Genomic DNA, 20116 nt, shown 5'->3' with positions numbered 1-20116 from the left:
GGTTTTATTTTTTCATCCAGGTTTGCTGACCTATACACAAAAAAGCAACTGAAAAACTGTATCCGAGTCAAGTATCTATATGCCTCCCGGTGTATACCTCCTGACAGACCTGCACTCATCACAGGAGAATTCTGAAATCTTTCCGATCAGCAACGCTCATTTTGCATAATGGATGCTGCAACAACTAAACCGAATTAAAACAAGTTTGGAAAACAATGTACTGTCGCTGTTCTGATCTGTGTGTAAGAATTCTAACAGCATATGAATCTGACCAGCATCCCACGCAGGAGAAAAACAGGCCTATAGATAGGTTCTATGCCTAAAACCTGATTGCATCTTGTACTTGGTTAAGGAACTACTTTACAGTAGTACACAAGTATAGCAGTATATCAAAATGTTTTACCTTAATGCGAATGTAATCTTACCCAGATTGTGGGCTACTTCCTCCTGCAGAATTTCTGCGAGCTGGTGAAATGGTGTGAAGTTTGCTTCCTGGAGACCCATTAGTAGCAGAAACTTTACTTGTTGGTGCACCTAGCAGAGACAAATCAATGCTATATTACTTAAGTGCTCGTGACTGTGGAACACATTTCAAACATGTCTGCAAAGATGCAGATTAGCATAATAAATTAAATATAATTTAAACGTCTGACTGCCATTTCTGATAGTATTATAATAGTTGTAAATGACAATAGGACTCTGCAGTTGCCTCACAGCCCCCCCCCGAAACAGGTATATCATTTGCTGGAACACACCACCCACCCCGCCCCGCTGAATAATACTTTCCCTGACCCATGTGACCGGGATGAATTGGATCGCCATATCCACCTTTGAGTTTGTCTGCAGTTGCTCTTCTCTTCCGTTATGCTTGAACCACAGTGTTAACCGACTGCATTCCATGGTATATCCTTCTGATTTATTACATTTTCAGAGGTGTATCTTTTTATTCAGAAGACCAGTTCATAAAGTCTGAAAACACATGTTTGAACTATGACTGATGTAATATTAGCAGGACAATTGTCCTTTGAAGTATGCCTCAACCGAGTAGTACATAAAGCAATATTTACCTGCTTCTGTAAATCAACCTGTGTATTCCACTTGTAAAATTACAGCTACAGCATATTCCCCTTCACCATTTCTCCACGGTCAGCATGTTCGACATGGGTAGCTTTATAACCAGAAAATGCAGTTTGATGCTGGCCGAGGCCACTGTACATGTTGCACCAATAGGTTCCTTTGGGGCCTACTAGTCGTGCCCTTGGGCACAGAGATCGATTACCCCCTGCCTAGAAGATGTGATCACTGCAGGTGTCCCCATTCCTGCTCGATTCCCCCAATATTCCACTGATAATGGCAACAAACTACATATACAGCAGCATTGAACAACCCATACCTGTGGGATTTCCCCGGTATCCCGCCGATAATGCTCTAAAATCCCAAACATTTCCATGTCCTCACAGGCCCTCACTAAGTGCCCCCCTCCTCCTTCCATGGTCCCTATACTCGCCTCAATTGTTTTTTTCCTACTTGACCCTCTCCTGGCCAGTACCCCTCCCCATCACTGTATGGTTTGTGCAATGCATTTCTGTTCTCCGAGATGTACTTGATTGAAATGAAAGTGCTGATTGTTGCATTAAATCTGATCACATTAACTCTCTCTTAACAAAGGGTTTTTCACTGAATTGCAAGGGTTTTGCTATATCTAAGTTTCCTCGGGGCCTACTAGCCATGGCCACACATGTTTTACCAATAGTTTTCTTTTGGGCCCACTAGCCATGGCCAGTGACCACAGCTGAACATGTTGCATAGTTTGAGGTTTCACTAGCTGTGGCCTTTCGGCCGTGGCCTCTGTGCGTATTGTACTAGCATCTTTCTTTTGGTCCCTGTAGCCATAGCCACCGGAAACAAAATTCAAACCATTACTTTGTTACCACATACCCTTTGCCCCCTGTCTAGTAGATGTAGGCACTGCAGATGTTTTTTTTCGAACTCCTTATTCCCACAATAATTTCACAGTAATACATTTCCAATAACAGAAATTCCTGCGGTAGAGGAGCGGTTAGCCTATACCCACAATAACAGGAAAGATTGCTCAGAATTAATAAGTCTTCGACGTCCTCAAGGCACTTAACAGGTGTCCCCCCCCTTCATTTTTCAGACCCCCCTGACTCCACTCAATTGCCTTTTCCCTCTCTAACCGTCTCCCATTACCCCCTATCCTTCATCACTTCATGTGACGCACATTTTATTCTGAGCGGTCTTGCAATGTTAATAATAAAGTCTACCCTATAAAGAAGTTGCCCCCTAGCATATAGTTGTAATGAAACCCATAATTCACCCCCCACCATCCCTTAAATAATCGCGCAACTGTAGTGGATGTTAAGAAATCAAATGCATTGAGTAGGTATTGGATTGCTGTAATTGCTCAAGTGTCTCCCCTTTCAAAAATGTATTGCATCGAAAATATTCTGTCTTCCAAGATTTGCGATTTCTGCAAGTTGAAACGATGATGATAAAATGCTGCACAATTTATACATGGCCCTTCAGGTTATGCTATGTTTTGGTTTTGTGTGTAATCTTTGCACAAGATATGCATCTCTATACGTTTGAAGGTTTTGATATAGCTCCTTCTGTTTGAAACTCAATCAAATATAAATAAAAACATAAGACATGCATTACTTACCGTAAAAGCATTTCTGATGATTGTATCTGCTTAGATTCACATGCTGTGCATATAGTCGTTCCGACATCCAGTGGTCACCGCAGAGTATTGCATCTTGTCTTTCGAGAATCAAAAGGGGACGTCGACATGGGCGTGCCTGTAACACTATCCCTAACATGACGTGTAGTGTACCCAAAATCCCTCACCCATCGAGGTCCGTCTAATTGTATTATTTCTGCTGTGAGGGAGCCTATGACTATCGTGAGTGAGTACAGAAAAGAGAGAGAGAGAAGTAACATGTATATGTTCCTTCCATCCGAGCGGGGAGGAAGGGTGGGCGCATGTGAATCTAAGCAGATACAATCATCAGAAATGCTTTTACGGTAAGTAATGCATGTCTTCTGATGCGTGTTAATCTGCTTAGAATCACATGCTGTGCATAGACTAGCGAGCAGTACCCTGAGTTGGAGGTGGGTTGTGAGAAGGAACAGTAGTGAAAATATGTCTTAGTACTGCTTGTCCCACCTGAGAATCAGACCTAGAATGAGTGTCTAGGCAATAGTGTTTTGTAAAGGTGTGTACAGAACTCCATTGCCGCTTTGCAAATGGACTATAGGGGAACATTTGCAAAGAATGCTATGGAAGCCCCAGTGCCTCGAGTAGAGGGTGCTCTAGGCTTGAAGGGCAGTTCTCGCCAAGCAAGAGTGTGATGCATTTGACAATCAACCTAGAGATCGTAGATTTGGAGACAGGGTCTCCTTCTATACCCGCTGACACTGAAACGAAAAACTGATTTGTCTTTCTTAGTGGTCGAGTTCTTTCCATGTAAAACATGACTGCTCTGTGTACATCCAGTGGGTGCGGGCTTTTTTCTCCCATATTTGAGGGGTTCTGAAAGAACGTTGGTAGTTCTATGGATTGGTTCACATGGAACTTTGAAATGAATTTAGGCACAAACCTGGGGTGAGTGCCCAGAACCACCTTATCTCTGTGAACTGTTACAAAGGGGTCTAGAACTGAGAGCATGTAGGTGAGATTTTTGAGAATTGTTTTATGCATGGGCTCGAAAGGGGACCCCGTAAGTCTAGTCAACACCACGTTTATGTCCCATCCGGGAGCTGGGTTAGAGATGGGAGGGTGAATTCTCTTTACTCTCTCCATGAAAGCCTTAATAACTGGTACCTTCCACCACGACACCCTTTGTTGTGATGTAGTGTAGGCTGAAAGAGCAGCTAAGTGAACTTTAAGAGAATTAAAGACCAGGCCTGAGTCAAGTAAATGAGTCGGGTACAAAACGATAATGTGTAGGAGGGCAGTCAATAGGGTTGATGCTCTTAAGAGTTGCACCAGATGACAAAACGCTTCCACTTACTGGAATAGCAATATCATGTGTTAGGTTTCCTTGCCTAATTATGTCCATACATCTCTGAGGGAGTTGCAGGTGCCCAAACTCTATCATTTCAGGAGCCAGGCCGCCAAGTTCAATGTTTGCGGGCCTGGGTGAAGTGTCTCCCCTTTGTCTTGCGACAACATGTTGTGCGGGCAAGGCAGTTTCATTGGAGGAGATAGGGACATCTCCATCAGATGAGCAAACCAGGGTTGGCGGGCTCACATGGGGGCCACCAATATCATTGTGACTGGTTACTGGTGCATCTTGTTGAGTAGGGGAGTCAGGGGGCAGGGGGGAGCGTAAACAAATTTCCCTGACCATGTTATCCAGAGTCTGTTCCCCTTGGAACGGTTCTGGGGGTACCTGGAGGCATAATCTTGACATTGAGCGCTCTCCAGAGTTGCGAACAATTCGATCTCTGGGAAGCCCCATTCTGCGAAAACGTCAGAGACGATGTCTTTGTGTAATCGCCATTCGTACTCCATGGGTAGTGGGAAATCTCTGCGGAGTACGTCTGCCAGAACATTTGAGTTCCCATGGAACATTTTTTGACAAAAGGAACATGTTGTGTTTGAGAGCCCACCTCCAAATGTTCTGGGACAGTTTGGACAGCCCTGGAGAGTGAGTGTCCCCTTGCTTGTTCAGATAGTACATGGCCGTTGTGCTGTCTGTGAGGATCAGGACCGTCTTTCCCTGCAGTTGTGTCTGAAAAACCTTCAGTGCTTTAAAACTGCCAACAGTTCCAACAGGTTTATGTGGTTGGATGCTATGTCTGATGACCAAACTCTGTGCGCTGTCTGTTGAAGCAGGTGAGCTCCCCATCCTGTGTGAGATGAGTCTGTAGTCAGAGTGGCCTCCGCAGTGGGGTTGGTGAAGGATTTCCCTTTCAAGAGGTTCTCCCTGGACCACCACCTCAGTGAGAGAACGAGGGCTGGCGGGACGACCACCAGATCGTCCCATTGTCCGCTGGCCTGACACCACTGGCTTTTTAGCCACTCCTGCATTGGACGCATGCGCAAGCGCGCGTGAGGAACCAAATAAATGCATGACGCCATCATTCCCAACAGTCGCATAGCCTTGCGTACCGTCACCTCCCGATTGGCTACATACTGAGGGATTTGAAACAGCATGCTTTGGACCCTCTCATTGGAGAGGAAGACAAAGCCGTCCTTTGTTCGAATTAGAGTCCCTAGGAACAGCTTGGCCTGACTGGAGTCGAGGCTGGATTTCTTCTCGTTGTTGGAGAATCCCAGACTGGAAAGAAGATCTATAGTGCTTTGGGTATTTGATAGACATGTTTCGTAGGAGTCCCCTGTTATGAGTCAGTCGTCGAAGTAAAGATAAACTGGAATGGATTGCCTGCACGGATATGCTGCTGCCACTGCCAGTACCTTTGTAAATACCCTTGGTGCAGAGGCTATGCCGAAGGGTAGTACTTTGAACTGATAGTGCTTGTCTTGTATCCTGAATCTGAGGTATTTTCTGTGCACCAGCAACATTGAAATATGAAAGTATGCATCTTTCATGTCCAATGTTGACATGTAATCCCCCTGTGTGAGCAGGGGAATTATCTCCTGCATAGTGACCATACAAAACTATTGAGGCTTCACAAATTTGTTCGCTGGGTGCAACTCTAGTACAGGGCGCATGGTGAGATCCTTTTTGGGTACAAGGAAGTACACTGAATAAATACCCTTGTTTACCTGTAGAAGAGGTACAACCTCTATGGCACCCTTTTCCTGCAGGGTCTCTACTTCTTGTAGCAGGAAGCACAGATGTTCTGGCACCAGTCGTCTTGCTGGAGGCGGTCTGAACTGGGGGGGTCCGGCAGAATTCTATGCAGTACCCGTGGGCAACGGTCTTTAGCACCCACTGGTCTGTAGTTATTCCCTCCCATGCTTGAAGAAATGATGTTAGCCGTCTCCCGACCGGGGATGCATGGGAGGGGACCCGGACCTGCAGGTCATGTCAGGCCTGATGCCGGTGAGACTCGAGGGGTAGAATACTGGCCCCTACCTTTACCACGTCTTTGCCCCCTTGCAGCATATGGGGTGGTGTAGCTGCTTGTTCCTTGGAGAGGGGACCAGTTATTTCCCGAGCCGTATTGATTTTGAGGGAAACGTTGGCCACGAAAAGAACATCTATTCCCACATCCCCTTCTTTGTGAAGGTCTCTAGGTGATCTGATCCAGAGTCTTAAGGGGGTCATGCTCCTTTTTTGCAGTTTCGAGGGCTTCATCCACTGTCCTTCTAAATAAATTAGTCTCCTCCACTGGTTTATTTATAAGTGCAGCCTGGGTCTCTGGCTTGAAGAAAGAGTTCCTTAGCCATGCGTGCCTTTTCAGGAGGCTACCCTGAGCCAAAGACCTTCCGGCCGTCTCTGCTGCATCCAATGTATTTTTTAGCATACTTTGGTTAACTTGCCTGCCCCCTGCCACTGTTGAGAGCAGACATGCTTGCAGCGGTTCAGGGACTTCTTGAAGGCCCTCCACTAGCTTGGCCCATTGTGCATCAGCATATCTGGCCAAAAAGGTTTTATCGTTTGCAATGCGAGTGGAGTAAGCCGCAGTGATCCTTTTCCACAGAGCGTAAAGTCTCTTACACTCTTTGTCAGGGGTGCTCCCCAGTATATAGGGATACCCCTGCTCTTTTCCTGGTGGTTGTCACAACCAGTGAATCTGGAGTAGAATGACCCCTGATGTAGAGAGGGAGGGGTGTCTCCCCAGTATATAGGGGTACCCCTGCTCTTTTCCTGGTGGTTGTCACAACCAGTGAATCTGGAGTAGAATGACCCCTGATATAGAGAAGGTTAGAGGGGGAGGGTTGAAAAGGTTTTTCTACTCTCGGATTCACTGCTCTAGTAAGTGCGGGTGTTAATAAAGAAGGGACCTATTGCTTCCTGATTGAATTTAGGAGAGGAATAGCTTGGCTGGCAGGCAGGTGGTTTTTCTTTTAAAATGTCCTCCACAAAATCAGCCTCTGGAACAGCTTTCTTGATAGCAATGTTGAAGTGTTCCGCTGCTTCCCTCAATATGGCATTGAAAGCCATTTGATCATCAACTGGGGAGGCCTGTCAAGTAGGGGTGGCTGGAGGGGAGTCCAAGCATAAAGCATCAGGTTCCGGTGTTGGAGTAGGTGACTGCCAAGGGCGAGGATCAATGGGGTGTGGTTCTACTCCCCAACCCTCAGTGGGGTCCAAATGAACCTCCTCGGAGTCGGCAAAAGGATCTTCACCTTGAGCCTCCTCCTCAGTAAGGTCATACATCTATTTCTCTTACTCTTCATCTTGAGGAGGGGGATTTTCCTCCCTAGATCTCTTGGGTGTGTACTTCTCAGATAGTTCCACAAACCTTTCTAGCCTGTCCATGCATCATTCACATTTTTCTATGGTCCAAACAGATGAACCAGAGCGGTACAGGGGTGGAAAGGGCTCTTCTAGTGACTCTTCTGTCTGCAAACGTAGAGATTTCTTCTTCAACTTCGAAGAAATCTCTTCAGGAGCTTCCAAAAAGTCTTTTTGTGGTTCCGACGGTTGACGCGTGTCCTTTTGTCCGTCTGTAGGCCTTTCCGTAGGTTCCGGTAACTCCTTCGGCCTATCTTTGGATTTCGACGAATCCTTGTGCTTGTCCTTGGGTTTTGATGAATCCTTGGACTGTTTGTGAGAATCCGCCAAAATCACCTGGCAATGCTTTTGGTAATCACTTCAGCATCTGGAAGTTCTAAAGTTCGGGCCTCAGGATGCGCGACTACTTTCAGCAGAGCCAGGGCCTTTCCGGCCGAAGACGCTTTCTTACGATGTCTCCGACGGATTCCTGAATATTGGGGGCAGGGCCCTTCGGTTTAGAGGGCACAGTCGCAAGGCGCTTCTGCGGTTGCGTGGAGGGCTGCCGATCTTGCAGGTCGGCAGGCAGGCTAGAAGTTATCAGTGTGCCCGGTGGCGCTATGAATCGTTTCGACTGTTTCGACAAAGACGTCCCTGGGGTTGTGCGCTTAGTGTGTAACACGTGTGCGTCTTCGTCGCTGGTGTGTACATTCCCCATAGCAGGACATTAGTCTTGCCTAGCGGGGCCGGGGACAGACGCCACGGAGCGAGAGTGCTCCGTCGAGAGGTCAATCGCCTCCGAATCGGAGGGTTGTTCCTCACTCAGGCCCTCAGCAGTTGTGGCAGCGGGAGAGCTAGACTCAGCCAGCGACAAATCCTGCAGGCCGCCTACCACTTAACACGGCGCTCCTTCAAAGTTTTCGGGCACAGGAGCTTGCAAGCCGCACAAACCATCTCGTTGTGATTAAGGGGCAAACACCGATTACATTTACAATGTTTATCCTTCCAAGGGAATTTGGCCTTACAAGAAGGACAAATCCTAAATGGAGTCCTCTCCATAGCTGAAGAAATAGAAAGTGACGAAGAGACACAGGGAACAAAGACAGAGGAAAGGGAAAGGCATTCTCAGAAAGGGAAATGCCTACCGTGACCCCACTCTCCCTACTGTGTAGGCCAGCCAGAAGGCCTGGCCACGTGGTCGGCAGCGCCGACCAGAACACTGACGTCGAAGTCCGTGGAACAGTCTTCGGCAGAGACCTGGAAACAGCGGTCGATGGAAGGGATGGTAAGGTAATATTTATAACTCTAATATATATACCACCAAAGGTTGAAGAAAAAAATAGCAACTTCTCTGGACGAGCTCCGCCCATGTCGACGTCCCCTTTTGATTCTCTGTAGACAAGATGCAATACTCTGTGGTGACCACTGGATGTCGGACGGACTATATGCACAGCATGTGATTCTAAGCAGATTAACAAGCATCAGAAAAATGGTTACAGTATTGACATTTAATGTACAGAGGGGCAAATATCGTTTAACTGTTCCACAGAGAATGATACAGATATAGCTCGTATTCAAGAGAAGCACTATACCTATTAAGATTGATTCAACTACACCGAACTAGAAGGGAAGGTACATTAAATTGAATGCAACTATCAGGGGCAGACCTATCACAACAATGTCAACCACAACACATTTTTTATGGATTACCTGCTACATGTTCTAAGAATTGGTGGGAGGAGATTTAAATTCCCTTATGGCACCAAAAGGTCACTTACTGGATTGGGGTCTAATAAAGAGATGTCTCAAGAATTGACAGGTTAATTGAGATAGGCCCAACTGGTAACTGGAAACACTTAAATCAACATTGTAGGCCTTTTACATTTTTTATTCACATTCCCACAATGTTTATATCAGAATCCATTACATGCTATCCAGTACCACTGTAATACCAAGAGATGATATTAACATAGAATCATACACCTTTCTCCCACTATTGCACCATTACAATACGCACATGGGAAGGAAACCCCCTTGTATCCTCCCTCATTATGTGCTGTTACGAATTCCGAGATGTTGTTAACCCCCCCGCCCCCCGAGGTGGAGCCCCTTCCCATGAGGCCAGGGTAGTGAGACTGCTACCCGATAGTCCCCCTGGGGGTGGTACTCAGTGGGAGGATCTCATGGGAGGAGACTTCTCTTCAAGGGGACCAGGGAGGACATCTTGAGAGAACATGGTATGACACCCCTCACCCTACCCACCTTCATACCCCATAGACCCGGACACTTTACCTAGTACCCCCATGTACCTTTGTAAGTCTGTGACTCTAGGAAATGCTGAGACGAAGAAGAGTAGGGACTACCCAAACGGAGTGTACCAGATAAGTACTGGGACGAGGAGGAGGAGCGGCACCATGAAGAACACTGATGGAATTGTAATGACCATTCTAGATTTCGCGGATTAGTGTTTGTGAGAGATCAAAACTGACAAGGGATTTGCAGAAGTGGTTCCGAAGTCTGAGGAGCTGCATTTGGGAGGGATACAGCCGCACCAGCAGACCAGCGCAAAGGGACGCCCAGCCTGGGAGATTTGGACAGGACACGGAGAAGTAGGAAGTCATCCAGCCTTGAGAGAGAGCGAAGAAACAGAGGACATGGGATGGTCTGGAGAACTGGAGGTTGGCAGCCAGTATCAGTAACAAGATAACAGGGCCAGACCGGGCAAGCAGAGAAGCACCCGCGCCACCCGACAAACAGCAAGCACCCCAGGAGGCCCGGCAGTGCATCCAGGAACCCAAGAAGATAAACGGCTTGACGCTGGGGGTTCGGGGAGGGCTTGCGAAGAAGGGTCTGGTACTCCAATCAAGAGGCATCTTTCTCATCACAGTACTTAGCGAGAGAGAAGCCAAGTGGGCCAAACCGAAGAGTGAGAGAGACTGGGGTCTGGGATCCAAATTAAGAAGCAAAGCATCTTCCTTGTGGCAATACTTTGTCGCGAGAGTAAGCCAAGAAGGCTGAACCGAAGACAAAGAGAAACCAGGGCATGGAACCCAAAGTCCGAAAGTAGCGCGAGTCCTCTTCCTCGTTGCAGTAATTGGTAGAGAGTGTTACCAAGTGAGTCGAATCAAAGAATAGAAGAAGCATGGTCGCAGACCCTTTCAACATTTTAGAACTGTGTGCTTGAAGCTACATGATACGTAGACCAGGGTAAGGGAGTCCTTCCCTCTGCTGGCCCTAATATGAAGACAGTGCCAAGAAGCCTGGGTAAGGGAGTCATTTCCTCCAGGCCATACGACATACTATGCCAGGAGTAGGGAGGCATTCCATTGGCCAAAAGGACAAGTATCAAGAAAAAGACACAAGTCACCTTCATCGTGGCAGTACTTGGCAGGAGAGTGAACCAAGTCTGTGACATCAAAGATGTAGAGAAGAAAAGCAAATTTTCCGAGTGGCTGTACTTCGCAGGATAGTGAAACAAGTTGGCCAAAATCAAGGCTGTGGCGAGACCTGAGTTTGGGACCATGAATATGATTGATATTGACTGTTGCCAAATATATTGAAGGAATGATCAAGAGTACCAGGTGAAAGGGAGTCATTCTCTTGGTAACCAACGCCAGTAGGAATTAAGCCATTCCCCCTGGTTGGGTTGAACTGTGAAAGCCAAGAGCCAGGAAAAAGGAGTCATTCTCCTGGTAACCAAAGTTGTAAAAAAATAAACTGATACAGACTGTTAGAAGCAGTGTGTCTGCCAAGGAGAAGTGCTTGAACCTTTATCTTTTGTGTTGGTGGACAATGTTGACCCAGGGAAGGGAGCCATTCCCCAAGAAGAAGCTGGAAACAAACTTTTATCCCCAGTACAGAAGAAGGGAGTCTACTTTATCGCTCGTTTAGTATTAAGTCTACGGGACAGAAGTAGGGTTTTATGACAGGACGGTGGGCTATTGATTTACACAGACATTCTTACAGAAGAGTTAGTATTTTAGTTGAGGCAGGGAAACCCCTCTTAGAGACATGAGTAAGGTTTTCTCTTTATTTTCCTGACCAATCAAAGTCTATAGCAATCACCATGTGACCTGTGTGTTAATCTCCTCCTTCCTTCTGCACCCTTACAGTGCTAAGAGACAAGTCAGTAATTGAAGAAATAGCATGCCACATGGGGGAATTGTTTGACAAACAGACCAGGCGGCTCCAAGTTGTGTCTGCAGGTGTCAGCAGAGGAGGCCAGCAGCCAGCCGTTAACCAGCAGCTACTTAGCAAGGTATGAGCGGCCCGTGTCAGGAATAGAGCCTCATACCCTAAAAAACCCTACCACTAGTAGACTCTCAGACTTGATGTGTTTTTCTCCCGTATTTAACATTGCATTGTGAAAGTAGTAGTGTTCTGTGTTTTTTTCCATCCTTAGCAAAGCATATATCTAGCAAATTTTTTCGACCATTATTTGAGCTCCTGTGTTCTTTTCCAATTGTCTCGTCTCTCTCTGTATTGTCTTCTTGCCACCCTCCCTGTGTCCTTCCATAGTGTTTTCCCTGCCCCTTCTTCTCTGCTCTCCCTACCTACCCTATGATGCTCTATGTTTCTCCTATCTTTTCTAACTGCTTCTCTATCAACTATCTTACTCTCCAAAAACGACATCCTGGTCTCCAACCCAGGCCTCCCTATCGCTGACACCTATACCAGCGCCTGCTCCAGACAAAGTCACCAACATCCTTTTTGTCGTTCCCTCGCCAAACCTATGGGCTCTTCATATTGTCTCTGTGCTTTCTCCCTTCTCTTCTTCTCCCATCAAGGGTGGCACCCAGTGGGAGGCCTTCCAGCCCCCGTCCACTCCTCCAAGGTCCTCATGGTACCGTCTTGGTCCAAGGCCCTCAGGCCAACCTTCTCCTCTTTGACAGACGCTTCCTGTGCCTTATCAATTTCCTTTCCTCTCCTGCTGTCCCCTCTCTCCCCCCCACAGCTTCCTTGCCTCTCCCTACTGTCTCCTCCTTGGCTACCCTGCCCTCTCCTCCTTCCTCTTCTGCCCCCTCCGGCTTCTTCTACACCTCTGCTGGGCGTACCTCTAATTTGAACCCCTCCCCAGAAGAATTTCAAGGATGGCAACCTTCTCCATATTGCCACTCTTAACTCCCTGCTCTGCTTTCAAACACTCCTCTGACATCTGCTGCCTCCTGGAAGAACTTGACCTCAATGTTCTCGGCCTCACCGAAACAAGGTTCACGGCCAGCTCTGTCACGAGCTTTGACACTCTCCTCCCTGAAGGCTAGAAGATCCTCTCCATGCCCAGATCCAACCATTCCGGAGGGGGTGTAGCCCTGATCTTCCCAGAGTGGATCCCTGCCTCGGTCATCCCTACGCAAGCCTACTCCTCTTTCGAATGCATCATCTGCAGGCTCTCTCTCTCTCCTGGCCATTTCCTCACTTTGGCACCATCTATCGGCCACCTGGTCAGATCTCCTCCTTCCTCTGAGTGGGCAGACCTCTCCTTTTCCTTCTTGTTCTCCACCACTCAACTCCTCCTTCTTGGAGACTTTAACATCCCCCTGGATGCTTCCCGTCTTTCCTCTGGACTCTTTCGCAACCTATGCGACTCTCTCTCACTCTCTATTCTCCCCTCTGGCCTGACTCACTCTGCAGGGCACACTCTGGATGTTCTGATCTCTTCAGACCTTCCCCTTTCTATCCCTCTCACCACTCCTCTCTCCTGGAGTGATCACATTCTCCTTTCCTCCCAGCTCACCCTCTCTACCCCTCAGGCGAAGCCACCTCCAGCACTGCCACCTACCTTCTCGGTTATCTGACCTATGAAGCCTGCGTCAGTTGAGACAGTCGCTGACACTTTCCCAGCCCCTCCTCCCCCTTTGGCTGACTCACACTCTGACACAGCCCTCTCTATGCTCCACTCTGCTAATCTGATACTCTTGATGCTCTTGCCCCTGTCATGAGGCTCCGCCTGAAGGCCAAAGCCAAGCGCAACTCCTTGTACGATCACCCTCAAACGCAAGTGCAGGGTGGCTGAGAGGAAATGGCGTGCTTCCGGTACATCCTCTGACAAACAGGCCTGCTGCTTGCTCCAAATGCAATACCGGCTCTCTGTCCACACCAAGAAGAGGGTGCCGATCCAAGCCAGAGTCTCTGCGGCATCTAATAACTTGGCCGAACTCTTTAAAATCTTCAAGGAACTGGCCAATCCTGCTGCAGTCTCTACCTTTCCTGTCCCCTCCCAGGCCCTCTGCATGGATCTGGCTTCTCATTTCATCTCTAAAACTCAGGACATCCTGTCCTCTTTCTCTTCCTCTCACCCTCCTCCCTCTACTCCCTGCTCTTCCTCTGGCCCTTCTTCGGCCACATCTCCTCCCTCCTTCTCTGCCTTTCCCCTGTTCTCCCCAGATGAGGTTTCTAGACAAGTCCGATCTATGAAAGTCTCATCAAAACAGGTTCACCCCTGTTTCTCCAAAACCATCCAGGACCACATCGACACCCTGGCTCTTGCTGACTTCTGCAACCACTCCTTTGCCACTGGAGTCTTCCCTTCTGCCCTGAAGCGCTCCCTTGTGCACCCTCTTCTCAGGAAACCCTCTGCCAACCCGTCCTGCCCGGCCAACTATCGCCCATCTCCATCACTCCTTTCCTGGGCCAACTCCTGGAAAAGCTGGCCATCTCCCAGCTTAATCTTCACACTGAATCTGTTGGTTGTCTCCACGACCATCAGTCTGGCTTCAGAGCTGCCAGAAGCACAGAAACTGATCTCCTGAACATCCATGAAGACCTGCTCTCTAGCATCGATTTCAATACCCTGTGCATCCTCATCTTACTTGATCTCTCTTCTTCCTTTGACACGGTCAACCATGCCATCCTGCTCAGCTGTCACCCTGATAACCTGAGTATCACTGACCAGGCCCTGGCTTGGCTGACCTCTTTCCTCTCCAATCAACCCTCCCAGGTCCAACTTGGGTCCTTCCTCTCCTCTATCTCCATCTCCATCTCCACCTGTGGTGTTCCCCAAGGGTCTAACCTCTCTCACTGGCTGTTCAACCAATACATGCCACTTTTTGGCCACCTCATTACGGTTCTCTGCCCCCAACATTCAGTGCTATGCGGATAACACTCTGCTCATTTTCAGGCTCCCCTCAGCCACCTCTTCTCCTTCTCTAATCTCTGACTGTCTGCTATCCAGGAGTGGTGTGCCGCCAATGATCTCTGCCTTAATGCCAGTAAGACTGAGATTCTCATCGGCACACCCGGTCCCTTCTTTCTCGTCACTCTCTGTCTGGCCTCCCTTGCCCCTCTTCCTGCTCCCACCTGTGAGGCTAAAAACCTCAGGGTCATCTTCGACTCCACACTCTCCTGCTCTCCTCACATCTCGGATATCTCTAAGAAGTCACACTACCAGCTGCACCACCTCAGAGGTATTGTTTCTTTCCTCTCCTTCCCCCAGAAACTCACCGACTCCAGAGCCATGGGTCTCTCTAGGCTGGGTTACTGCAACAGCCTCTTTCTAAATCTTCCTGCCTCTACTCTCCGCCCTCTGCAACTCAACCAAAACAGGACTGTGAGACTTGTCCGTGGCCTTAAGCCCAGGGATTGTATTTCTCCAGGACTGAAATTGCTTCACTGGCTCCCAGTGGCTGCGAGGATTAAGTTGAAACCCCTCTGCATTGTCCACAAGGCATTCTGGGGCATGGGGCCTTAATACCTTCAACTCTCTCTTCCTAAATATCTTCCCTCTCGATCCACTTCCAACTCTCTCAGGGTCAGTCGCTTCTACAAGCAATGAGTTGGTGGTAGATATCTTTCTTCGGCTGGGGTCTCCCTCTGGAACAGGCTCCCTGCCTCTCTGAAAATTGAGGAGAACCCTCTCCGGTTCCGGAAAAGAAGCTCAAGACCTTCCACTTTGCTTATGCTTTCTCTCCTACTCTCCCCTGCTGAACCCCTGGCTGAAACTGCACTAGTCACCTGGCTACCCTCTGTTCTTGGGCCAAGGTCCCCTCCCCACCAGTTGCATACCTGCACTGCCCCCCTGGCAACCTTTGCACTCTGGCGCACCTGACACCTGATGTCTGCACTTACCCTGCACTTGCCACCAGCTGGCCGCACTTCTTATTTATTGTTGTTATTATTCTTATTTATTTACTGTTATCCTATGTACTGCACTTCCCCCTCCCCCCCGCACTTGCGCTATCTCAATGTCACCCGGCCTTGTAAGATCGTCGTCTCCGTCTTCCCTCTGTTCCCCTCCCTTGCCTCGTCGCGCCTTGAAACACTTGTGTATAGGCGCGTTATAAATGCCTTATCATATCATATCACATGATACATCCCACAACACATGGGATGCATTTAAACGTGGTTCCTGGACAACTGCTAGCGATGGGTCCCAACCTCAGAAAAGCAGCTAAGCCCACCAGAGAACTATTATCAAATGCATTGTCACCCATAGAAATTAAAAGCAAGGGAACATGTTCGAGGAAAGTTTACAAATGAATGAAAGAAAGTAGGAAACAAATAAACGCACCACAGATCAATTGAGGAGAACAGAATACTGGAACAGTAAAATAGTATTTTTACAAAACAGGCACTAAACCAAAAAAAAAAAAACAGCTAGCCTATTAAATAAAACAAAAACAATGTGCTCCTTTATGGGGCCAGTTAAAGACAGTTGCAAAAAAAGCATTCTAACGAACAGCAGAAAAAGAAAGCTATATTGAGTTAAACGCAGTCACGAACAGCTCCAAGACAATCCAAACAGTGTCTTAAAAAAGCAGACCTTCCTACAAAGTCCTCAAAAGAAAGAGTTCCGAGACTCTCCAATAACAAAAGAATTGTTTATGGGGATATTTATCTGTGAAGCCTAAGAATTCTCTAGCAAAAAACTAATAAAGTAAAAAGGCAGTAACTCTGTCAAGACCCAGAGCTTTAACACACGTACCTAGAGACCTATATAATCAATTTAAAATATCTGGTACTGTCACAAATTCAATTAATGTGACCATCTTACCCCTTATTCCCAAACAAGAGAAAGACCATCAACTATACAGTTCTTATTACATTCAACCCCGCGTCTTGGCAGCCTCTAACAACTCAGCCGAATAAATATACAAGGAGCTGGCCAATTCTGCTGCAGTCTCCACCTCTCATGTTCCCTCCCAGGCCCTTTGCACAGCTTTAGCATCTCATTTCGCCACTAAAACAAAGGACATCATGTCCACTCTCTTTTCCTCTACCTCCTCATCCTATCCCTCTACCATTCCAGGACCCTCTCCGGCCGTTTCTCCTCCTCCTCCTTTCTCCCCCTTCCCCCTGCTCACTCCCGACGATGTTTCTATACAAGTCCGATCTATGAAAGTCTCGTCAAAGCAGGTATTCCCTGCTCCTCCAGAACCATTAAGGACCACATCGACACCCTTGCTCCATCCTTGGCGGATTTCTGCAATCACTCTTTGCCACTGGAACCTTCCCCTCCCCCTTAAGCACTCCCTTGTGCACCCCCTTCTTAAGAAGCCCTCTGCCGATCCTTGCTCTCTGGCAAACTATTGCCCGATGTTCAACACTCCTTTCTGTGGCAAACTCCTGGAAAAGCTGGCCATCTCCCAACTTAATCTACATACTGAATCTGTTGGTTGTCTCCATGAGCAGCCAGAAGCACAGAAACTGCTCTCCTGAGCACCCGTGAAGACCTGCTCTCCAATCTTGACTCTAACCTTCCTTCTCTACTCATTCTCCTTGATCTATCCTCTGCTTTTGACATGGTCAACCACGCCATCCTGCTCAATTGTCTCAGTGACAACCTGGGTATCTCTGGTCAGGCCCTTGCCTGGTTGACCTCCTTTCTCACTGATCGACCCTCCCAGGTCCAACCTGGGTCCTTCCTCTCCTCTATCTCTCTATCTACATGTGGTGTTCCCCACAGGTCTAACCCCTCTCCCTGGCCCACCGCATCTCTACCTCCTGCTCTAACTTTCAGTGTTATGCAGATGACACCCAGCTTTCCTTTACGCTCCCCTCAGTCTCTTCTGCTCCTTCTGCCATACTAGACTGTCCGGCCGCAATTCAGGAATGGTGTGCCTCCAACGATCTCTGCCTTCATTCCATTAACACTGAGATCTTCCTCATTGTGACACCTGCTCCCGCCTTCCCTCTCTCACTCTGGCCGACCACCCTGGGCCCTCTACCAGCTCCTTCCTGTGAGGCTAAGAACCTTGGTGTCATCTTCGACTCAAACCACTCCTTCTCTCCTCACATCTCTGACATCTCTAAGAAGTCACACTATCAGCTGCACCTCCTCAGAGGTATTCTTCCTTTTCTCACTTCCCCAGAAGCTCACTGTCCCCGGAGCCCTGGTCCTCTAGGCGGGACTACAGTTAACAGCCTCTTTCTCAATCTGCCTGCCTCTACTCTTCGCCCCTTTGCAACTTATCCCGAACAGAACTGCATGACTTGTCTTTTGCCTCAAGCCCAGGGATCGTATCTCTACAGCCCTGAAATCTCTCCACTGGCTCCCTGTGGCTGCGAGGATCAAGTTAAAGACCCTCGGCATGGTCCACACGACATTCTGGGGCCGGGGACCACACTACATCCAACTTGCTCTTTCTAAGCATCTTCCTTCTCGAGCCCTCTGCTCATCCACCTCCAACTCTGAGGGTCAGGCTCTTCTCCAGGCAGAGAGTGGGGGGTAGATATCTGTCCTCGGCTGGGGCCTCCCTGCCCCTCTCAAACTTGATCAGCACCACCTAATGTTCCGGAAGCAACTCAAGACCTTCCTTTTCGCTTCCACTTTCTCTCTCCCTTGCTGATGTCCCAATCTGCTGCGCATACTGGTTACCCGGCCACCCACTGAATTTACGGGACCAGGCTCCTGCACGACAGGTTGCCCTTGCAGTGCCTTCGGGCCTTCCAACCACTTAAGGGACTTTATCTTCAACCCCTTTAGTCCCCTAACTCTCTTCACTTATGATCCACCTCCCAGCAGCACTTACGAGTTACTTGCACTCCCCCCATTCCTTCTCCCCCTCCCCCCTACACTTGCACGATCTGAAATCCACAAGGCCGAGTAAGATTGTTGTTTTGTCCTCCGTCTGTCATTCCTTCCTTGTCTTGTCGCACCTAGAAACACTTTGTACAGGCACTTTATAAATGACTTATCATATCATATCATCCTAACTGATAGTGCAGCTGAATGTTGATGCAGAAACAAGTTGTCCGTTACCAATCATATCACTATTGTCAAACCTGTCAAACCTGATCAGACCAGGTTAGTTAGTGGATGCTAAACATCATAAGGAAATGTGTTTGTTTGCTGGATAAAGTTGCACGGTTCCCTAGGGGTACAGCCACACAGCTTACATTAGCACTGAGGAAAGGATGATTTGGGCATAACCTTATTAAGGGGGGAGTTGCATGCTACAATGACCCGGTGAGCACGGCAGAATAAATGAGCACTTGAGGGGAGGAATTCACCTCAAAATTGCGGTTAGACAGGGATGCCTTTTGTCCCCACTCATTCATTCTTACTTTAAAACCGTTTGCGTAAAGGGCGAGAGCCAACAATGGGGTAAAAGGGATTAAATTTGATGGATTTAATACTAATTCTGTCAAGACCGCAGGTGAGCATTATGCTCAACTTTCTTTGTTCATGCTCTCCAGCAGTTTCAAAATGTAGAAAATTGTATCCATAATAAAATCAACACTCACACCGTTCTTTTTTTATCTTTTCTGGACTACAACTCCCCATGTCCAGTCTCTCTTCTGTAGCCCACCTAGCTCTCCCGCCACCTCTTGTGTCACTTCCTTAAGGGTGCCGTCCTCTTTCTTTCTTGCTCTTCGGCAAGTTAAGTAGCTTTCATTCTGTGAGGAGTAAATGATTTGAGTATTCGTTTCTATTGGCGCAAATGTATATATGTATTAAGAGCAGCATAATTCATACTGCTGCAGTGAGCGACTAGAGCACCGGTGCGCAGTCGGGGGCTTCCCGAGGGACTGTTTCCCACGCTCAAGTTAACGCGAGACTGAGCCGAGGCCCATGAGCCCATCAGAGACAGCGGCAATTCCAGCTCAGAACGGGAGAGACACGAACACCTTCAGGGGCAAGCCGGGTCTGTGAGCCACTCACCTCGTTTGAGACCACCTGCTTGCCCCTGCGTCAACTAAGGAAAAGGGACTAACGAAGCCACCGTACTCTGGAGGAGCAGCACAGGCGCGACCCATTAAGGGACGCGCAGATGACTCCAGCGTTACGGGATTACGAGAAGATTTAGGAACAATAAAACATTATTAAAACCAATAATAAAACGAGGCATACGAATTTCAATTGAGCACAGCAAGGCAGTGCAGCCCACTGCAGGCATTAGCTGTGAAAGCCACCAGCAGCTGCAAGCAAGAGTGCAGCTTGTCCCAACACTCTGTAATAGAGGCAGCAGAGCTAAGGGAACGACACCAGTCAAAGCAGGGTAGATCCCCAAGTGTGTGCAGCTCAGCCTGCAAATTCAGGCGCAAAGCACAAGTGAAATGGCACCTCACCTAATTTTAGAAATGTCAGAGTGAGGAATGCGAGCAGATGGAAGACTCAGACCTTGCCCCCAGTATTAAAAGGGTGCTGGTGGACTCCCTAGTTCTAGCTGTGGAACAAGAGGTCAAGCTCCTTCAGGCTTAGGCTTGACTCACTGGAGTCCCTGATTGGGAGCAGCAAGCAGCACAACGCAGAAGAAGTAGAGCGCAGCACGCCCAAGACACATCCTCAAGCAGAGGGGCAAGAT

General features: G+C 48.2%; 1 protein-coding gene across 2 annotated transcripts in view; it reads right to left on the bottom strand.

Moving 5' to 3' along the window:
- The window catches only part of ZC2HC1A (zinc finger C2HC-type containing 1A), a 657196-nt gene that overhangs the window by 407839 nt on the left and 229241 nt on the right, over nt 1-20116 (bottom strand). For both annotated transcript variants that reach the window (XM_069621244.1, XM_069621243.1), the window contains exon 7: nt 426-534. In XM_069621244.1, the coding sequence (XP_069477345.1) occupies nt 426-534 (109 nt within the window). The remainder of the gene's footprint in view (nt 1-425; nt 535-20116) is intronic.

The sequence above is a fragment of the Ambystoma mexicanum genome, chromosome 5q (assembly GCF_040938575.1).
Source record: "Ambystoma mexicanum isolate Mex_15411 chromosome 5q, UKY_AmexF1_1, whole genome shotgun sequence".
NCBI lineage: Eukaryota > Metazoa > Chordata > Amphibia > Caudata > Ambystomatidae > Ambystoma > Ambystoma mexicanum.
Note: the sequence above shows the minus strand (reverse complement) of the source record. Positions and strands in the feature narration are given on the sequence as shown.